Source organism: Rhea americana, unplaced genomic scaffold (genome assembly GCF_003343005.1).
Source record: "Rhea americana isolate MKP2758 unplaced genomic scaffold, rheAme1 scaffold_175, whole genome shotgun sequence".
Classification (NCBI taxonomy): domain Eukaryota; kingdom Metazoa; phylum Chordata; class Aves; order Rheiformes; family Rheidae; genus Rhea; species Rhea americana.
The window spans coordinates 557166-579835 of NW_028185872.1; the positions used below are offsets into that span (position 1 = coordinate 557166).

General features: G+C 36.0%; 1 protein-coding gene across 4 annotated transcripts in view; it reads right to left on the reverse strand.

Annotated features, from left to right (window-relative positions):
- NCOR1 (nuclear receptor corepressor 1) overlaps positions 1-22670 on the reverse strand; it is a 72949-nt gene that overhangs the window by 32281 nt on the left and 17998 nt on the right. For all 4 annotated transcript variants that reach the window (XM_085301272.1, XM_085301273.1, XM_085301270.1 and 1 more), the window contains exons 5-17: positions 20969-21164; positions 18955-19137; positions 17181-17294; positions 15721-15777; positions 14993-15045; positions 14352-14418; positions 13209-13381; positions 12744-12834; positions 12021-12199; positions 11459-11513; positions 10574-10675; positions 2693-2823; positions 1939-2156 (exon numbers count right to left, since the gene is read on the reverse strand). In XM_085301272.1, the coding sequence (XP_085157398.1) occupies positions 1939-2156; positions 2693-2823; positions 10574-10675; positions 11459-11513; positions 12021-12199; positions 12744-12834; positions 13209-13381; positions 14352-14418; positions 14993-15045; positions 15721-15777; positions 17181-17294; positions 18955-19137; positions 20969-21164 (1619 nt within the window). The remainder of the gene's footprint in view (positions 1-1938; positions 2157-2692; positions 2824-10573; positions 10676-11458; positions 11514-12020; positions 12200-12743; positions 12835-13208; positions 13382-14351; positions 14419-14992; positions 15046-15720; positions 15778-17180; positions 17295-18954; positions 19138-20968; positions 21165-22670) is intronic.

The window sequence follows — 22670 nt, forward strand, 5'->3', positions numbered from 1 at the left end:
ATATTTTTGGCTTTCTAGTAAAGAATTTTCAGCACATTGACTACAGCAGGGTCTGAAGAGGCAAAACTGATTCTCAATTTTAATTTAACCTTGACTCTATTAACTCTGACTGAGTTAACCCAGGGTAAAACTTGAATTAAACCAGTTTTCAAACATACTTCAAGACTCAGAAGTAAAGATACTGTAAGTATCCCATTGTTTTTTAATACAGTTCCTTTGAGGAAGTCCTAATAATTGTGAAGTTTTGCACTTTTCTCTTAGTCCTGTTTTGCTCATTTTCTGAGTCACTAATACACATGAGCATTTATAAAAATAATTACTGTGAAGGATCTTGAGAAATTATTTAAGTCCCCCACCTCCTTTCCTATTTTAAGTGCATCCATACTGTTGCAATACATTTAACAGATGTCTAATGCTGTGCAAGGAGATCAGAATATTATGGGAAAAAAGGAATTCAAATTGAAAACAGGAAAGAAATTCATAATCCAACATGGTATGAGCTAGTCCTACCACATTTCGTTGACTACGGTGGAAAAAACTGAAGTAGTTACCTTTTTTCAATAAATACCAAGAAATCTATTTATCTTATGTTCATTTAGTCTCCTGTAATTCTCTGGGTAAACAGTGACAAACAAAAAACAAGCGTACAAAAAAAAAGTAAGTAAAAAGAAACAGGAAGCTAACTACAATTCAATGCAAAATACTCTTTGTTCACTTTTCTGGGATTTGATATTATTCTGCTCAAATTTCTGAATGGCATTAAGCTGCCACAGACTTGGCTCTTTCAAGAACAGAAACCTCCATTTATTTTTCATTGATCTGTCGTTATGCATAGTGTGCAACATGAACTGTTCAAAAGCAGATGTTAGGTATAAGCAAGATCAGCCTTAGTGCCATTAAAAAAACAATCCAAATAGAACACTATAAAGTATCTGATCAACTACATTGCTATTTTAGATTTTCCCCTAAAACCTGCAAAAAATATATTGAAAAAAAACAAACTAAAAACACTAAACCCAAAAGTTATTATTGYCTAAGCCTGGGGGTGGGGGTGAAGAAGGGACGGGGCCGCGAGGAAAGAGAGAGTGCGCCATATCCACAGACCTGAAGTGGATATTGCAGTCTCCGATGTTTACAGTTAAATGAACATCCTATGTTGTTTATGATGTGCAGAATATTTGAGCAACAAGAGAGTTTTTACAAATTCTAGGAGAATCTCTGCTTGCAACTCCCCAGCTAAAGAGTTAAGGGCAACAGATTTTGCCACAGCACAGCACTACAGGAGAAAAAAAAAATCCCATACTGTCATGGATAATTATTTACTAACCACAGTTCTGTTTGCTTATGTTTCTGCACCACCACAGATTATGTCAGCCCTCTTAGAAATGCAGCCAGAGATAGTATACAGTATTTTCTAACTATATATGCCAAGAAAGTAACATTTTTACCTTAAATAAATTCTCTGTCATCTAATGCAGAAACAAACAAACAAAATTGTGAGGATCTATTTCTGATTACAAAACTCCCCAAAGTACTCAAATATTGGGCCTACTTATTTAGCAATAACTTCTGTGAGCTACAGCCTGTAAGTCAATCTGTGTCAAAGGCATTTGAATCAGATCCATCTTTAACTCTGCAAACTAAGAAAAAAAGCAGTCATAACTGAAAAGCTCCATTGCCTTTTTCTTACATGGTTTTAACAGTCCTCTAACTAGGAATATACTATTTATTTACATGCAAGAAATTTAAGTGTACCTAACACTCAAAAAATTGTAAGCAGGCCTAAGAAAAAAAGACATAACATTAAAAAAAAANAAAAAAAAAAAAAAAAAAAAAAAAAAAAAAAACCAAAGGGCACTGCATATGCGGAATACAGCCTTATGCCAGTGAAGTGCCTGAGTTCCAGATAAGTCCCCAAGTGCCCTAAATGCTACTCACAAGGTTCCGGTGGCGGGGGGAGAGGGGGTGGTGGTTCTTCTGTGGCCGCAGCTGCAGCGGCATTTGCTTGTGCAGCTTCATTCGTCATTGATCTGGTGATCCTACCCTTACGACGACCTTGACTATTGGCAGTTTTTCGGCCCCTAGGAGTGGCCTGCTCCCTTTCCTCCGTTTCCTCTGGTGCAACTTCAGTTTTGTCCTTTTCTTTGGTGTTCTCTCTGAGAATAGTTAAAAAAAAAAAAAAAAAAAAAAACAGAGGCATTCCGAGAGCAATTAAAGGTAGATATTCCTGAAAATGGATGTAAAAACTGTGTATCAGATCTTACTTCCTGTTTTGAGTTGAAGAAAAAAGGGTCACTTCATAGTAAAACAAGAGCTCATTTATTCCCCAGAAGTTAGAGTTGCTAGGGAATAACATAGATACACGACACTATCAGCTTCAAAGAAAATACAAACACTGTGACGAAACATCAAAAAATTCCCCATCAATAGCAAGATACAAAAAAAGTCACATTTATTAATAGAGTCCTCCGACTTTTGTACCAGTCTGATTAGCTCAGACAGACAAGGAAGTTGATATGTCAAGAAAAAAAAAAATCTAAGTACTTAATGCACAAGAACTAACCAAAATAGGAACAATCTTTAGTCAAGATTCACTGTCAGGCTAACCCCAATTCCATCTTGATCTTTGCAAAAAAACTGCAGAAAAGTCACTACAATCTAAAGGGAATTAATGCATTTTTAGTATACTTACTTAGATTCCTCCTTCTCATCCTTTTCCTCTTCATCCTTCTTTTCCTCCTCTTTTTTCTCTGCTTTTTCTGCTTTTTCCTCTTCTACTTTTTCTTCTACCTTTTCTTCTTGAGAAGGACGAGCAATTTGTTGCTGAAATGAAATGGTATTTACACATATTTTAACAACTTGATCCTACAAAGCTGCAGCAACTCCTCCTCAGAGCAGCCAAACACTGATGCTACCTTATCCCCCGCCCGTTACAGTCACTGCATAACGGTCAGTATAACAGTAAAACTCCTCTGCCAGCAACTGGAACATCTATCTACACCCTAAAATAACAACAACATGATCTTCCAGGCACATCTTCCAGACTTCAAAAGTCCCTTTTGCCACAAACTACTCAATTTCTATATATTGACCACATATCCTCAGACTCTCTCAATTTGTTTTCACTTATGTTTCTTCTAGTCAGCTGCCCTGTTCAGATACTGTATTTTGTCTTATAAATCCCACGGAGGTACAGGCTTCTTCTGCAGAGACAGCACAGATGTGATACACACGCACATCTCTGCTCACAACTCTGTGCTGCTGTACGCCCCGTGGAATACCTTTATGTTAATTGGAAGTGATCCCTGCAATATGAAGCTTGAAAATGAACAGCGAAGTTTTAAACATGCTTAGAGAAGTCTGATCTACATCATGCGTAGTAATGGTGTTGCTCCTCTCACATTTTATTTTTAACATTGCCCATTTTAAAATAGTGAAACGTGATAGCTCACAACTTGGAAGCAGATGGTCTTGTAGCATGAACACTATGACCCAATCTAAGCCACCTTCTCAAGGCTGTCATTAATAGTAAGAAATAATAAATAAATAAATAAATAAAAACACAAAATTCTCATGATTTAGGTTTCCAGTTAATTTATGGAAGGAAAATTACAGTTTAGAAAGTCTTTTACTGTGGTCTTTATTGAGATTAGTACTTACGTGCTTGTAAAATTGTAATCTAACAAAAAACAGAAGAAGTTACTATTCGCCTTTCTTATGCTATAGAGGACAGCACAAAATACTACTTATATAGTCTATTTTAAATTAATCTCACCCCTTATCTCTCAGAGTAAGCTAGGTGACTACCACATGCAGGAGGATTCATTCCAGTAAGCAGTTAAGTTTGATTTAGACTATTCAGAAGATATGATCTGCTTCAAAGAATTAATGGAAGAAAATTTCTGTTATTTAATATAATCACACAGCATTGTTCTCTTGTTGCTGAACATAGGCTGTTCTCTTATTGCTACTAAAAAAATAATCATTATTAAAGATATCTCCCAAAGATGTGAGAAGAATTTGTGGCATTGTTTTTATTATTCCTTACCACACCAAAAACAAAACTACCGTTGGCATTCCCTGTTTGACTTTGACATTAGAAGTAGTCTAAGAAACTAAATATTGGGTGATGTTGTAAGAAAAGATGACATGTGCTGATACAGAAAAAGTGTCTGTTAAAATCAGATGTGGCTATAGAAAAGATTTCCATAAGTCTTAATGTTGTTATCTTTCTGTGTTTTGCTTCCCAGCACTTTGCAGACTAAGTTTGCAAAATTGCTTTTCCAAGCTGTACTAGTGACAGTAAGGCAAAATAAAATTGGCAATACAGCTGATGCTTTTTAGTCTATACTATGCTTGAATAGTGTGGCAAAGATACTTCTGGCATTTGAATACATGCAATTACTAATTACACAAATAATTAAGTCTCATCCCTGAAAACGCAGTGGTAGAAAGAAATTCACTTAAAATATAGAATCTCCTATATTAAATATTTATTAGACTTAGTGTGGGATACTTCCACCTTGGAACCTGTTTAGTCACTACCTATTACTCAGATTAAAAGCTGTTTAAATGCAGCAGGACTCAACTTTGAGGCTCATAAACCATAAACTCTCCTCAGCATAAAAAGGTGCCTAAATACTGCTTTCTGCCATCTACAATGTTTTATTTGTGCAAGTCCGAGGCATCCGATGCTTTCCAACGTTGCTGTATTCCTACTATGTCTACAGCTTGCCTGCAACATTCTCCCTCTCTACGCTAAAATAACAAGCGGCAGTTGGTTGCGACTAAGTAAATCACATAACCCCCTCCCCAAATTCCCAGAATTCTGACAAGGAGCAAACAGCAAACGAATGAATTCTCCTGACGGGCCCCACAAGCCAGCAAGCCCACGCTAAGCGTCTGGAGTTTAACTCATGATGCCCATTCACCCTCACTAATAACTGTAATAAGGTGGTAAGAGCCACCGCGGAACCCAGCCTTGTGTGCTAGGCACCACAGCAAAAAGGGGGGAAAGGGCCTTATCCTGCACACCGGGTTACGGCAGCCACCTCCGGCTAAAGGAGCACAGGGAGGAGGGAGGGAAGAAAGAACTCTCCACCGCCTCTCTGAAAATACGTAGTTATTTTAAATACATGATTACAGTTTGAATTATGCCTTAAATAAGATTTTTCAAAAAAAAAAACCCAAAACAACATAAAGAATGTAAAAGAGGGAAGGGAAGCAGATACAGCTAAATAGAGGGAACCACCCACACGAGTTCACACTAATGGGGCTTGAAAGAGCTAAGCAACTCCAGTCAGCTCCAGTCAACTCAAGCCACCAATCGAGCGCTGCAGCACCTAGATGCTGTTCACTCAGATTCGGTGTGTGCAGGGTTGAGGTGTTCCTTATTGGGCATTAAACTCCGCAAAACAACTTTAAATGCAAACTCTGTAAAACAATTTTAAATGCAAAATACTGGCAATATTTATGTAAAGCTACTTTTTAAACAAATGCCTAAAGCCCACTTGGCAACTCAAGGAAGGAGAAGGACAGAGGTCTAGAAGATTATTGTTCAAGGACTGCACTAATCCAGGTTTTCTAGTCCACTGAAAATTCCTCAAAATAGTTTTTGTTTTGTTGTTTTTAATGGCAAGGATCCTTCCTGTAAGTGTAGCAGCAGGTGTCACTGTTTCATTAACAAAACTGAGGCTCAAAATAGTCATGAAAAGGACTTGTTTTTGACATTTTAATAATGTAAACCGGAGCGAAAGCCCCAACACTAAATGCTGTCTAATACCTTGCTGCAAAACATTAGCATTTAAGATGCTGGCATTACTTGGCTGTCCCCAAAATTCCTTCAAACAGGATGTCAGAAAGACATGCTGAGGTAAATTATTTCCATCGTGCTACACAGACTAGCTTAAAAAGCAAGGAGATAAAACAAACTGCACTTTGAAAGAGTTTTGAATTTTTTGGAAAGAAAGATTATATGTAAAATAGAGTTTAACTGCAAAATAGTTGCTGAGAATCAATCCTCTGCTCCTTTTGCCTGGCTAACTCAACACTCCAGTCTGTCAACAACAGGATTCTCAATTCCCCAGTGAATTTATTTAACATGCATGTTCAAAATAGGTCAAGGGCAGTTTAAACACAAACCTTAAAACAGTTGAAGCCTCAGTCAGCGACGTACCTGCGCATTCATCTGTTGATTAAAACTTTTACTATCCAGGCAAGGGGACGGGCTTTAATTCAGGATAAGATTCAAAAGGACAAAAGCCACAACAGCACCAACATCACACAGCTCCCTAGCAGAGGCTGCCTGACCCAGCAACGTGTTTATTCCAGGAAATTGTGTCATTCTGCTACTTAAGCCGCCCGCGGAAGAGTTCCCATCTCCCATGCGAGCTGGGGTCGCCCGAGGTGAGCGCTGGTGAGCGCCGCTCCATTGGCCCGCGCGCAGCCCCGCAAATTTCTGTCTAGTCACATCACCAGGCTGCAGCACCTGCCGCCGGGGCTGCCAGCCGGGCCGGGCCGGGCGCGCGCGATGCGGCAAGCGCGCCCCTTGCTGCCGGCTTTCCAGTGAAAAACACTATTGAGAAAGAGCCTACAATCAAAAAAAGGAAAAAAAAAAAAAAAGAAAGAAAAGGAAACAACCCTCCACTCTCAAACACTGTTCAGCTAAATCAATAAACTGGACATTTCAATGACTTATTTAGGGAATTATCAGAAATTATCACAAGAAAGCCAGTGCAAGCCCAGGAATTCCTTTGCTCCATAAACTCCCGATATCCGCTCCCCAAACCAAGGGAAGGACGACCCTGCCAGCTAGCTGCACAGTGCTGTGTGCTCTTGGAGATCTCTGCTATAGGCTGACGGGAGCATTTTGCACTTCAATAACCCTTCAGACTGTCCATTTTCGTGCCCCAGGAGCAGGCACTGCTTGTGTTTTTGTAACGTCCAAGGATCCACTTAGACAGACAAACCTTTTCCAAGAAACTACCAGGAAGACAAAACTATTAGAATATCACTGTTAGAACACCACTTCCAAGTAGCTGAAAATTTAAAGGTAGAGTTTGCTCTTACAAATGCTCTTTTTCCTAATATCATATTAAAAACTTGCTCTCTATTTTAAAAGTCAATTTTTGTTTAAGATATCCTCTTTTTAGTTGCCTCATTACTTTCTAGACCTATTTAAAGACAAAAAGCTACTATAATGCAATAAGCCCTCCGTCACTTAACTTTACATGCCTGTAATCCAGTGCTCAGGTTCTTTAAAGTAAAAGCCTCTACTGGACCTCAAGTCAAGTTGTATGGACTAAAAATTTTTTGAAGGATTTCAACATCATTACCACGATTATTATCTCTTCCACTGCAATACTCTACCTACTGGCCTTATATTTTACAAAAACATATGATTTATTAAGATTTTGTGCTGAAACACCTGCTACTGGTATAAACACACTTTGGGGCAGCATATCAAAAATCTTACACATTTGGTGTTTGCCAAGCAGCAATGAAGTTTCAGGTTGCTACTTAGAGATAGGAAAAATGAGCCGTAAGTAAAACTGGAGTGGAGGAGGGAGAGTGGGGACAAACTACCTTCTGCAGCCATAAGATAAAAGCTCTGCCGAACAAGGCAGTTCAGTGCTCCCGAGTTCCTCAAAACTACTCTGATGCATCTGCTGTTGCACACGTAGCAAATTAATCATTAATAAAAGAAATACAAACAAATACAGTTTTGGTACTGTGTGATTCCTTGTTACCAACTTTACTAATAAATATCCTGTAATTACAATACTACTAAATTTAAGCTTGCAGGAAAGGTAACAGTCCCACATTTTGAATGTGTAGAGCTTTTCCATTGAGCGTGCAGGTAATTTTAACATTCTCCAGATCTGTAAGAGTCTGACATTATATATATATATATATATATATATATACACACACACACACAAACACACACACACACTCACACACACTTGACCACTTGACACAGGGCACACAAGTCTGTCTAGCAGTCATTCATCACACAAAAAAACCCTCAGGGGTCTGCTGTAGTACTTAATATGGATCAACGACTAGCAACTAAGACCTCCAATTCTGTTAAAATTCAAAGAGCAAGTAATTAGAGCCCACTGAACAACTACAGCAGTTCCTAAGAGACAACGTATCATCTGCAGTTATTCACATACAAGTAAGTATTGATGGGAACAGTTAAAGTCAGACAGAGCACCCTTCATTCCCTTTTACAGTTAGATAACTTCACAATACTATACGCCAGCATACAAGGCTGTAATTTGAATCTAACATACGCATTATTCAAGAAAGATTCAAACAACTTATGGATTGAAAAATCTATGCAAATTTTGAGTTCTACCAGTCCCAGTACTCTAAAATGTAATGATCCTGAAAGACATTTACATACACAGTTATGATCTCTGGAATGCTTCAAAACTGAAGTTACATCTATTACAACTTACAAGCACTTACGTCTCCTCACCTCTTTAAACAGCTGCAGTAGAATACCATACGGCAAAGATATTGCTCAACATGAATAACTTACTATGATCACGCCAATCTGATTTTACACTGAAATATGAAAGTAAGCCACTTGCAGCAGCTACATTATCTGTGTTTAATTTTCATGGTGATTGTCTACATATTTTGACAAGCCTCGTTTATTTCCATCTTTTTAGTATTTGTCATGACTTAATTCAGAATCTTTTGCCACTACTGGCTACACAACAATATATTTTTCTATTAGAAGGTCCAACAGGATTTTGGGCAAAATACAGGATACGTTTCAAGTATTTTATCCTACTACAGTAGTTAACAATTTGTCAGAGTAGAAGCTCCAATCATATCCTTTGCCCAATGAGAATGACCTCCTCCCAAGCAATCCATAATCTGTGTGTAGAGAGAAATAAACCTTATGTGATATGATCTGCTCCCTTAGAATATCAGATTGTAATCTATAATGCTTAAGTACAATAGCACTGTAGAACTGCAAAGTGCTGACCATTCTTAGTAAACAGTACCAACTTGTCAACCGAAGTGCAGTAATTTTCTTTTATATAAATAGCACATTCACTGAGACTCTCATAAAACTTACATTATTAGGAAAGAGACTTCATGTGTTCATTTCAGACACATTTTTGAAGCAAGGTGGCAATTTAGCACGAGGAAAAGTATTATGAATGCTGACATGTCAATGCATTTTAAAATATGCATGAATTAGGAGAAAAATTGTTTCTAAAGAGGATTAATGGCATGGCACAGATAGCATCACTGCCTTGTGGCAAAAAGATCGTGCCCTGCAGTATTTCATTATAATAACTACTTTAATAAGTTAGTCCATCACTGACTTTACAAAAGTAGGTTTCCTGCTTTCGTCTAATACTTAGAGTAGGCTCATTATATTTACTGTAATTCACACTGTGTATCTAGACTCTAAATTTAATGTCTACCTAAGTCACCGTTCTGCAGTTTAATCCAGGTTTGTGCAGTTGCAATACCTCAAAGTCTCAACAATTTTTTTTTAAAACTATCATTAGGATATGTCTAATTCTGATTACCCACAGTTTTTCAGATTTTAAGGTTTTTTTACTTGCAATTATTCCATAATTATAGATTTCTAAAACCCTGAATTTGACAGGAACATCCTCATCCCCACCACAGCTTCAGCTCCAACAAAGCATTGGTTATTTCTTCAGTACATTGGATCTACTCCTATTTCTAGCTGTTCAGTTAAGTATATAAAATTCAAAATATCTGCAGACTTGATCTTCACATCTAGTACTCTGCTCACATGCCTTATTTAATATATGACTTTCTTTCCTAATCAATTTACTGACATATCTTTTATTATGTTGCCAGTACTTCCTAAACATCTGTTAGGTGCAAGGGAAAAATCAGAATGGAAAGAGCAAGAAATATATTCAGTTTCTTAAATTTTCTTTGTTTTCTGATTTCCACATTGACCCTGGCAGTCCAAACATATCTACTGCTCATAAAATGCTGTTCCTTTCCTCTTCAAAGCTTCCAAAAACTTTCAAAAGAATTCCTGAATCAGCAGAAATTTTAATTCGCATGCATTAAATTGGTCTTTCTCTTCTTGGTATTAAGTTCCAGTTTGACTTTGAGCCTGACCACCAAATAAAGACCACCATTAATTTCTGCTTTTTGACAAACATTGACATTATGAAGTGGTTATATCTTTTCCATTGCAAGTCACATATTCTGCCTAATTTCTGCTGGCTCCATCATAGGATTAACGACGGATCTGACCTCAATGTCTACGGCAGGGTCCCCAAACAAAATGAACAGTCATATTAAAATTCACCAATGTGCAAAGGAAGAAGATATTCTACAAAATTAAAAATAAACTAACCAAAAATCACTCTTGCTGTCAAGATCCTATTCTTAAATTTTACAATGGCTAAAACGGAGTAAAGAATAAAAGAATTATTCTTCCTTTTCTCTCTCTGCTTCATTCATACACTAGATTTGCTTGCTATATAGGGTATTACAGAAAGTTTTAAATACAAAGCAATAAAATAATGGCATTCAAATGACAAATTTAAAATACCTGGTTTCTTCCTCTACGTTTACCATAATTCCTTCGCACAAGAGCTTTATAATTCTCATTTTTCTTGGTCAAATAATAATACAATACACAGTCAGGAACATTCTGAAGAGAAAAAGCAAGAAAAAAATAGTTTTTACTCCTACAAAAAATGTATTTTTAGTATTTAATCTCATTCAAAATTTCAAACTGCTCATCCCCTAGACTAAAACAAAAAAAACTATATTGGAATTGTTTGCTCAGTAGGGAAGTGAATTCACAAAGTTATAACAATAAAACCATGCATAAAATCATACAGTATTAAACATAAGGTTCTTTCGTTTAAAATATTCCTCAGCTACTTCAGTCTGCATGCTTTAATCTATACTAGACAACCTGAAAGCGTGAAAGCTTCTATTTACCATAATAACCGTTAGTATCCAAGAAGCTCTACTGCAAGTCTGAACAAATCCTAATTGTCAATTACTTCTTAAACTAGCTCTTCAAAATCAGCTCTGATTCAGCCAGCAGTAGGATCCCATTGACTTGAAAGGAACAGGTAAGGTTCCTTAGAGTTAGCACAGTGGCTAGCACAGCCAATCATATCGTTATCTGAACAGTGAGAAGGTTAAAGAAGCTTACCTGCTTCAAAAAGAAAATAAGATCAAAACTAAATAAAATGCTATTTCTTTTACTGCTGTCAGAAGTGCCATTTTACTAAGTCTTGTTAGATACTTGCATGCATCAATTGTGTTACTGATCAAGTATTATTACATCCTGTCAAGGCAGTAACCTTTTTTGGAATTACAATTTTTTTCAAGAAGAAAAAATGTTGCTGGGATAAGTGACTTACATTTGGAAAGTTAGGGATCTCACCCTAGGCTCTACTTATATTAAAAGAGGTCTTACCTTTCGTTCCAGGTAGGAAGCAATTAGACCAAAGTTCTTGGGATGTTGGACAAACCTTTTACAAATCAGAAATTAAAGTTTGACAACATAATTCATGATCAAAGCAGCAAAGCAGTCTTCCAAACAATCTGTTCTATCAGCAAGCCAGTCTTCCAAACAATCTGTTCTATCAGCAAGCCATCAATTTGCACAAATGAAGTTAGACTACAAAGGCTAGTTTTCATATTACTCACATTTAAAACCATCTAAACACTTAAAACTAGCTATTGATTAATATGATGAGAAGATACACCTGCTCTTCTAATTTTAATCTTACCAGAAAACTAAGCACTTTAGAGAATTTYCTATCTAAGGGCTAAATGCACATGCAGTCTACTCAGCTGAAAAATAAATGCAGAAGTCTAAAACTTTTGCAATATTTCTTTCATCCAACTGAGGATTTTATCAAATATTACTGCATAAAAACTTCAGCACTTCTGATTTAACTGTGGTTTACTACAGGCTTAGGTGTTTATCTGTCATTTCCAACATAACAAAAATAAAAGATAAGAAATCTCATTACTTTTCCTTAAAAATCTCTTTCTCATGGTCAGTCCAGACATTCATGAACTGTCTGTCTTTATAAACTTTCATGGGATCCTCCATCAGACCATTCATATTAATAAACTTTACTCGTCTTTGTTCTGCATCAAACATCATGGGAGGAATAACAGAGAGCTGACGCATTTGTTTTTCGTTGTTCTGCAGGCAAAGAATAAAGAGAAAGCAAATAATAAGAAGAGTTGCTACTGATGTTTATAGTTCTTGAATTAAAACAACTCTTCAAAGCACCACCATCACATACACTTACTAATAGCTAAACATTTTTTTCTCCATCACTTAACTCTTTTAGAAGTTGTTGCTATCCCAATGAACATTTACACAATCAACTAAAGGAAACAGTGTCACACAATATGAAAAATTAAAATAGTCCAGAGTTTTAGAAAGGAAGAGTTCGCACATATTCTTAGATCTGTAAAAAAAAAAAAACCCTAGATTGTAGCAACTGTGCAATGAGCATCGACATACCAGAAAAATGTAGGACAGATGTGATCAAGAACTATAACCCTTAAAAGAAGGTACGCTAGACCTGTTTCAAGACAAGGTTCACAGAGAATCTGTCAAAACAGCCCAAAGAACTCTGCCTTAACAAAAAAGCAAATCCTCTAAAAAAGACTTTTCACTGCTAGTAAAAGATAGAGTCAGTTGTTGTGCTTCTGTATCAAGGTATAGACAGTGGCCTCACCTCCTGCTCAGAAAGGCCATCAATGATTTCAGAAATCTCATGCTCACTTCTAGCAATAGTTGCTGAAAGGCCAGCCCCTCTTTGACCAACTCTAAAATTAGAGGAAAAAAAGTAGTAAGGATAAAGTGAATCTTAATTAGTATAACTGACACTGTGAAAGACAGCTTTTTTGTTTTATTTTTTTCAAAGAAAGAAGTTTGGTCAAGTTACCAATACAGCACAGAGACTTATTCCAACAGAAGAAAAATTTTAACTTTTGAACTGATGAAGAGAGAAATATTTCAGAATAATTTTCAGCTTGTGATCTTTAAACTAAAGAACATGATAATATCTTACAGCATGTAGGTTTTAACAAATCGTTTCAGAGATAACTTACTGTTAAGCTGAACCATTTTTATTAAAATAATTTTTAAAATTAAGTCATAAGAATTATTTTAAAAGAATACTAGAAATCTATGGTAATACCTTTGAAATCGTTCTTGCTGTTCTCTCTGCTTCCGGATTTCTGGAAACTGTTTTTCATAGTACTCTCTTGTTTTGCTCTCTTTTGCTTTCCTGCGTGGATTATTCTCTATCCTATCTACTTTTTTCTCCCATGCCTCCATCAGTTGATCATAGCGTTGACATATTTTCTGTTCCTGTTGAATTCCAAAAGTACACCTTGAGCTGAACACAAATATACTATGTGATCAGTACATCTAACAGAAGTAGGCTTTGGGGATGAATATACAGATTTTTCCTGCTGTAATGGTTTTTTATTTTGATGATAACATAAATCCATGTAAGTTTCAACTATTCCACGCTTAGTTCTTTACTTGATATATCAAAATGGTGTTTCATTAACTATTATTACTGTCTTCCAGAAATCTCACACCTGCTGCTACCAGGCTTCATCTATGTTTTTAATTAACAGGATGGGACTAGAATAATTGCAATATGCCTACGATCTAAGTATTCTGGAGCTGTTCCTACCAAAAAAAAAGAAAAAGGAAAAAAAAAAAGAAAAAACAAAGAAAAATTAGGGCCTTACAAAGAAAATATTTCGCTACATTTTCATAGTGACTCTTCAAATTTGACGTTTAGCTTGCTTTTCTTAATAACGAAACGTTCTTTCAGACCTTTTTGATTTTGTATGCCACTCGGTACAATCGCATGCAAGAGAGAGCATGAAGTCAGTTAGCATTGGTATCTAGTATGCATAGATTTCATTTAAAATGCCGTCACATTTCAAAACTGGAGATGTGTCCCGCTTTATTTCAGATACTATAGCTACTATACAAGGAAAGAGTTCAAACAGAGGCCAGGCATGACTTTTACTGGGTCTCCTCCATTCATACTCTTAAGAAAAAATAAAGAATAGTCTTCCTTACAGCATTTTTAGATGGTTTTCAGTCAAACTATTAGCAAGCCAAAGTTATAACCCTGCAGTTTATTTCCCAAGAAATAAGTTAATGGATTTTTAAGTTTTTTTTTTTTTTTTTTTAATCAACTGGATTTACATGATACATTTGGGAATGTACGTCAAGGATACACACAGAAAACCAACAATGAGCTCGCTCGCTCTTTTTTGAATAAATAAATAAATAAAATAAAAAGTGGTAGCATTACTCGTTGCTTTCTTGCATGATTTCTTCTTTTAAAAAACAGTATTAGCTTTTTCCTCATCACTTGGTTTCTGGAAAACAAAATTGAAAAAAATATGAACTGTACAACAAGATTCAAGAACTTCAAAGCTACTGAAAAAGCCCATATGGATTCTAGATGCCAAATGCTTATTATAAAGCACATTTTCAAGAGCAGAAAACAGAGAGAAAATTTCTAGTGGAAAAGTCATTTAACTAATACTGCATTTTATCTAAGCAAGAATACTCTTGGAAGATGGTTGGAAAAAGGAAGAGATAGAAAAAGCTTCCATCTTCAAGCTAGGTGTTCTTCCTCCCTGCCAGAGGGCTAATAAGCCAACATGACTGTAAGCCTTACCAAACTTAAAATAACTTAAAATATTTTTAAAATAACCTAAATACAGGATTTATGACTTGCTGTTAAGTTATGATGAAAAGTTATTGTTTGCCTTCAGAAGATATAGTTCATGTCTTGAAGCACTGTAGTACAGAATAAAAATCTGAAGATTATATGAAATAGAGCATACAGGTCATATTTTGAAATAACAGCAATGAGAAAATAAAATGTTTTAGAATAGTAAATATTTAAGTCTAAACATTTTAAATGGTAAGACATTAAATACTTACGTTTTGATGTTTTCATGGTAGACCTTTGTGTCTGATGGTTGGTTGTAAAGTGGCTACAATTTTGGATTAAAAAATACATTTAGTACTTTCAGTGCATGTAATTCTAAAAGTATCTTTAATAATATTAAAATATTATGCCAACAGTACACAAAATAGTTTTTTTCTTATTTCAAATCTGTTCTCTCTCAAATAGATTCAAATCTATTTTAAAAGTTAGACTAAAACCAATCAGATCACTCAAACCCTAATTATCAGCACATTTAAAAATACACACTAGCATATATTCACGAAAACGAGACTCTACAAACTTAACTGCATTCTTCAGCGATCTGCAGTACTACAGATGACTGTACAGATGAATGCTGCTTTTTTCTTTTTTTTTTTTTAAACAAACAATGCATTTTAAAAACATCTTTTTCAAGTAACTTCAGGGGGATAGAAGAATATCACACACACTTTCACGACTAGCTACACTACCTGATCCCTCTAACACTTGAGATATGCAAACTGCTTCTAGGTTCAGAAACAGACAGGCACAGGAGCTCAAAACTAATGCAAATACTCAGGCATCAAGGGAAAAAAAATGTTTTTACACCCTCAAATAAAAAATTAAGTCACCAAAAAATGTTTCTATACATTACCGTCCAACTACATCTGTTTACTGCAACAGAACTACAGATGTGGAAAGCAACACTGGCAACAGAAAATAAAACAAAGCAAAAACTTACCAATTCAACTTTTGGACCAAGACCTTCAAAAATCTTGTGAGCTTCTTCTGCTTTTTTCTGTAAATAAGATTTGTTTTGCATAAAATCAATTGGAGTTAGTATGTCTAAAGTATATTTGAAATTTTTCACTTAGGCTATCGGCTAAACTCCTGCACGACTATGTCCTTCTTAACCTATTTCTGCAACATTGCCTCTGTGAATCATAAAACCTGTACCTGAACTCGGCAGTTACTACTTTGATCTCCATATATTTGAAGCTGAAAGATAGCATAAGCAGGACCTGACCTTCTCTATGCTTCAAAATGAACATGCACTAAAACATAATACAGTAAAAAAATTAAGACGACAAGTGTCCAACACTATGAAGTACAGCTTTGAAAAATGGAATCGATAGACAAAAATTCTCTGATTCCAAAGTCYGGGAGTGTGAATCGATACATACATACACATACAAAGGACAATGTCAAAGGTCTGCCTTCCTCTATACTACGCAAACCCCAAAGTAATTCTGACCCTAACAGAGGTAGCACTGGATAAGCTGGCTAGCTTTCACAAGTTTGTTTCAAGCCTATATAATCTTCCAAAACCCTTTGTCAGCAGACAAGGCTATCTGAAATGATCCAGTACAATAGCTTGAATTTGTTTCTTCCATAACAATAGCTCTATGTGCTAGACCTAAGGGTATAGATGCCCACAAAGAAAAATACAGGAAAAAAACAACCCACAAAGTAGTTATTTTTAGAAAGCATTCTACTAAATTCTAACTTCTCTACATGTTATTTCAATCTTGAAAACTGAGAAATTTTTTGGAACTCATAGCTGTACAAAATAATTATATATCAAGGGAATATTATAATATTACCCCAGTAGAATGGTTTGTTTGGTCTCAAAACATTTCAGAACTGAACCCCAGTCCTACTACTTCAACAGAACTTTAGCCAACTGTAGTTGAATGTTACAGTAATTATCCTAAACTGCATGGTTTGAAGAGGAAAGCTACAAAGGGGACTGTCCCTCAGTACAGCTGCAAAAAGAAGAATTCAAAACAAATTTCTGAAGCATTAAAAAAAAAAACCCCGGTCCCAAGGCAGTATACAAATGATACACAGGCGAGTGTCCAATTCACCTAATATGATCTCATCAAAAAAAAAAAAAAAAAAAAAAAAAAAAAAAAAAAAAGGACCAAAAATCAACCCAGAGATCTAGGGATGAGAGCCATATATGTGTTTCTCTAGACTGCTTATAAAAGGATCCTATGACCAGAAATAAAATGTCTTGCAAGCATCTTTAAAAAGCAAATGAATATTTAAAGGAGTGGAATGCGGGGTGGGGGAACAGAAATCAGTAAGACAACGTAAGAAGCAAAAATTGCCTCACAAGAGTGAATTAAGACATAATGAATTTTAGCACATGGGGTAAGACTCACAACTACACTCAGTCAACCTAAAAAGAAGGCTTACCCGATTTTCATCGTAAATGATTTGGACAATACTGCGGTGTTTCTGTTCCACTGGAGGAGGGGAGACAGGCCTCTCTGGCTCTGGAGGCTTAGCAGCTTCTTCTTCAAGTTGTTGCTAAGAGACGAGAGAAAGAAAATCAGCCATCCGCACCATGTTACCCTTACCAGTAATTAGTCACCAGAGATAAAATATGCATCTGATCAACAGTTTGTAGTGCCTGTTATTTTTCTTTCTAACTCACAAGGAACGAATGAAATGGTTTTAATACCAACAGGGATGCTAATAAGACTGTTTTTGCACAACTGGTAAATCAAATATTCTGTTTACAAGATTCACCTGCACTGAATCAGACTTTTCTGTTTAATATTTAAAGTAATTGTAGTATTTTATTAATTTATCATTCTATTAATTTATCAATATTTAACTTTCAACAAAAACATTGAGTTTGCAGAATAGTTACACCAAACTTGCCTTCCCACAGAGGCAGTAATCCACACAGCTGTTTACACTATACATATTTAAGTCTTAATAGCTCCTCCTCCTACTACTTATTACTGCTGTCTTATTTTTTAAAGCAAAGCTACAGAAGTACTTCTCACAATCCATAGAGAAATCATTAGAAATCATTCAAAAAATACTTCACATCAGAAATAAATCACTCCACATATACTGAAGTTCCAAGATTACAATACCAAGCAAGCAAAAAATTCTGCATTTATTTCCCTAGCTATTATACTCCTATGATCTGCCTTCATAGGAAAAAAACTGGTTCAGTGATAGCTTCATTTTTGAATTATAAATACACTTCGCTCATGTCAGCAATGAACACACAATAAGGAACACTTGATACAAGGGATCTATCTCGTCATACGATACTACCTGGGATTTGCTATATTGCCATGTAAGAATTCAAAATCTAAGATTTTCGCAGATTGCCACAATAAACACTTATTGAAGGCAACAGCAACTCAAATTTGTTTAGCACACTTCTTATTTCCTACAGAGTTCCCACCAAGGAATCTTGAAGCTAGCACCACTTTTATGCAGATCTTTGAAAGTCAGACCAGAAATAGGGGGCCAGGACACTGTTTTTGTATCATAGCCAATGAATAACAGATGCCTAGATGGAAGGGTGGGTTTAGATAGCCGCAACAGCTATTGGGAAGGCAAGAACTACTGTCAACCTTGGCTTACAGTGGCTGAGTGCAGTTAGTTCTTGGATGCAAAGCACAGCCAGGACAGTACTTTAAAAAGAGTGTATTTCCCCTTTCAGTTCTCTCTGCTTACTAATACCCCTTCTACTACACGTTCCCCAAAGAAGACATTAGCTCAGGATGTTACGATCTGTTGCCCTTGTGAAAGTAGATGATYCAGGGCCTTTTGTACAAACTCCGGTTTGGGAGATGCAAGGGATTCTCCCCTTGTACTACCTGTGAAAGAGGAAAGACGATAGCCTCCTCTCCCTCAGTAACCATCTTCCATGTTGAAACTACAGTCATCACATTACCCTTGTTCTACTAGTAGTCACCTGACAAAAGTTTAAAATGTGACACAATCTACCTCTGCTGTTTCTAGGTCTCTCTCTCATATTTTCAGAAATATTTAAAACTAGATTATATCCAATCTATTTAAATACTTCAGCAAAATCGTATACTTAACTTTGTAACATGGTCCGTTAGTTTGTTACAAAAAGATTCACCACCACAACCACCAATGAAGCTTTTCCACACCTTTTTCCCTAGCAGGTAACAACATCAGTGTCTGCTAAGCTTACTTGCTTTTTCTTCAGTTTAAGGATTTGCTGTTCAACTTTTGCAATTTCACGATCTACACGGTCCATGCTCTGTATCAATTCTTCTTTTGACAGCTTTGAAGGTGAAGCATTCTGGTCCTCCCCACAAGGTTGACCAGAAATTGGAGAAGATGGTCCCTCATGCTTTCCTCCAAAAGCTGGGTCCTTTCATGAAAGAAAAAATTGAGTGAAATAAGTCATATTGATAATACAGGAAAGAATGTTCAGTAATCAAACCAGTATGCATTCACACATGGAATTAATAAGAATTTCCAGCTATCTTTAATTTAGGTAGCTCTTTAACAGAGATAAACTTTAAGATTTTGTGTTTTGTATACTCAACATATTGTAGAATTAAGTGATAATCCATTTATAATATTCTAAGTTCAAAGCTAAGCTCCAGATTCACAAATAACTAGCAGCACAACTCAGTATTTGCCTTGAAATTAAAATAAATCAAAATGTCTCCCTTTTAAAAAGGCATCTTCATAACTGCAAATAGTAACTTTTATTTTTAAAGGAAGGGTTACTTTAGAGCTAGTCCTCAATCCTCTGCACATATATTGATGATGGTATTCTTGAACATAACCATTACTAGCTTGACAACATTTATTTGGAGTTTTGTGCATAATAACCAGGTGGTAATAACTGTTCAGTTCTCTCAGGATGACAACAGGTTTCCTGCATAAACTCAGAGAGGACAGGCCACTACTCATTTGGCTTTGTTTTTAATCATACTTTGTCGCCTGTTTCAACATGTTTCACGTTCTAATATTAGCATTGCTGTAACTTGTCTTTGCTTATGTCCTTATAGCACTATGCTACATGACTCCCTAGCTGGCAAACACTAGCTTGGTATATACATCACTCATTCAAGTCAGCCTCAGTAAAAGAAGATGAGTCTGAATCCTGCTTCTCCTCCARTAACAACACTGGGCTATATTTCTAAATTGCAACAGTCGATTTCTATATGCAGTGCCTGGATAAAAATTCAGTTACATGCAAACAAGTTAACACTGCATGCATTTGTGTGGTATCTCCAGCCCTCTTTGATCTTATCTTTGCTACCCAGCAGAGCAAGTTACTAAGAAATCACATGCTGACATGATTTTGCTGTATTTCACAGATAGATTATCCAACTGATAAAAAGAATGGTAAGTACAAAGCAAGTATTCTACTTTAAGTCTGGTGCCTGTTAAGTTTTTTGAAGCCATACTGCGATTTTTTTAAGCAATCTGAGTCTGAAAAWTTTAATATATACCTTCAACAGTCATGCTTCCTCTTGCCCCAGAAGGAGAGGGTATATGTGTAAGAAGATTTCACACATTCATTTAAAAGACATCTTTCTGCTCTACATAAATTGCACTAATAAAAATTCAACATCTACAACAGAGATTATCGACACCAAACTACACTTCCCAAGATTTACCCCAAATAAGACAGTAACAGATGTAATTAATGTGTATGTAAACATATTCATTTCAGATACTTAAACAGGGAAGGAGAAGGGAGTATCTTGATCATTCAGTATAGTTATTCACTAAAGAAAAAATTTAACTCACAGGCATTTCTCAGAAGTTTTGAAATGAAAAATAGAAGTATTTCATGCATTTTACCATGATCATTTTGCAGTTGAATTTTAAACAACTTAAGAGTGTAGCAACCAACAACTCAGAACTCCAGCTCCTAGTTCAGTCTTCTCTAGCTAGCACAGAACAGGACTTCCACTTTACTATGGTTAAGGGGTCAGACTTCCCTCTCTCTCTCTCTCTCTCTCTCTCTCTCTCTCTCTTACTTTTTTGTAAAAAACAAAAACAACAAAAAACTTCACACACTAATTCATGACCACAGTTTGTGAAAATCTGCAGAATTTATTTCTGGGGTTAAAGAACAAACCCAAACAAAATTAAAAAGTCATCTAAACTGAAGAAAACCGATCAGTTGACTACAGCATATGAAGCTCTACCTTAAGGATTGCAACAGAAAGTGTCTTTACCTTCTTAATATCTGCAGACCTCAACCCTTCCTGCAGAGGATGTACTAAAGGCAAGACAGTAGCTGCACTGACACGCTGAAAATGGGAATCAGAAACTTGCTCAAGACGTGGTCGCTTAGATTCCAGTGAATCATGATCTGTCTGAGATGGACCCGGATGGAATTGCTGTTCATATCCAGTTCTCCTTTCCTGAGGCCTAATACACAAAAGAGAAATTATTAAAATATGCACATTAAATACATGAAAACTATTTTGTGATCCTCTACCCTTTCCAATTCTTCAGGAAAAAAAATTGAAAAATCATCTTCTGATCTTCAAAAATACAGAGAAAATACATTGAAAAGTAAAAAGTTAACTAAAAGACACTGTTAAATGAATGCCTATCATTCCAAAGCCTTAAAAAAAAAAGTATTATTGTTGCTTTGATTCAACCCCCCCTYCCCCCCAAAAAAAACACAAGATAAATACAGTATTACGTTCCACAGAACACAGAAGATAACACCTCACTTATTTCATGCTTGCAATCAAATAAATTTTAAATCACACAGAACACTTGGAATGAGTCATGAGTCTATTTGGAACTTGATCTACACTCAAATGCCACTATATGACATAAACTGTCAATGATCCCATCTATGGGTCATTTGAAAACTCTTCCTTCTCAGAAAAAAGCAAACCAGCAGCCTTACTAGCTTCTTTACAGTGTAATGCACAGGATGCCCATAAAATAACCTCATCTGCTTCAACACCTTCTTATGACACATCACTGAAGAGATGACAGTAGTTTCCTGTATTTTGTCAGGACTAGTGAATGGGCTTTTAAAATCTTACACAGGGGGAGGGGAATTCACTTCTCTTACAAAGTAGGGTTTTGAGACCATGCAATGCTACTCTGTTTCTCAGCACTGAAACAGAACATTACTAGCGTTCTAGTAATGAAACATGAACTCAATATGCAAGCCCCAGATTTCATTACCATGAAGTTACTGCTGGGAATGTTCTAATGAGCTTTTAAGCTAGACCAGTATTTACTTAACGTTCATCACAGGTGTATGTTCAGAACCAGATACCTCAGACATACGGTCAAAATAAACTGCTACCACTACTACAGCAGATGAAGCTACTTTGAGCAGATTTACTACTATTTACTACAAGTGTATCACAACACAGTAACACACCAATACAACAAAGAATAAAGGAACACAATTTTAATAACCTCAACCCTAAATACAGGCAATATTCCTACTAATTCACTATAATCCAATTAATCTTATTCTGATCTGTATTAGGTTTTTCATTTCTAAATCTCATATTCAATGTATATCCAATATTCTTTGGATATACAGTCAAGTGAATCTTTAATAAGGGTTAAACGTTTCTTGAACCTATCAGCCTTACAGTAACAGTGTACATTTGAATATTCATCAATATCCACTGTAAAGTAACCTATTTTACTGAGAAGTAAGACATTACCAATCTGATACTAAATTACAACACCACATGACTAGCTGTAGTTGCCCACTGTACTTATCCTCAATTAACCTACTGAACACAGACCCGTTGCACCTATTTACACAAGGACAGGAACGGTTTAACAGACTGACAAAGTAGTATTTATAATAAATGATACAAAGCTGTCAAATGTCTTGCCACAAGGCCAAATAGTATGATCAAGTCCTTTGTGCCTAGAAGTCACATTTTA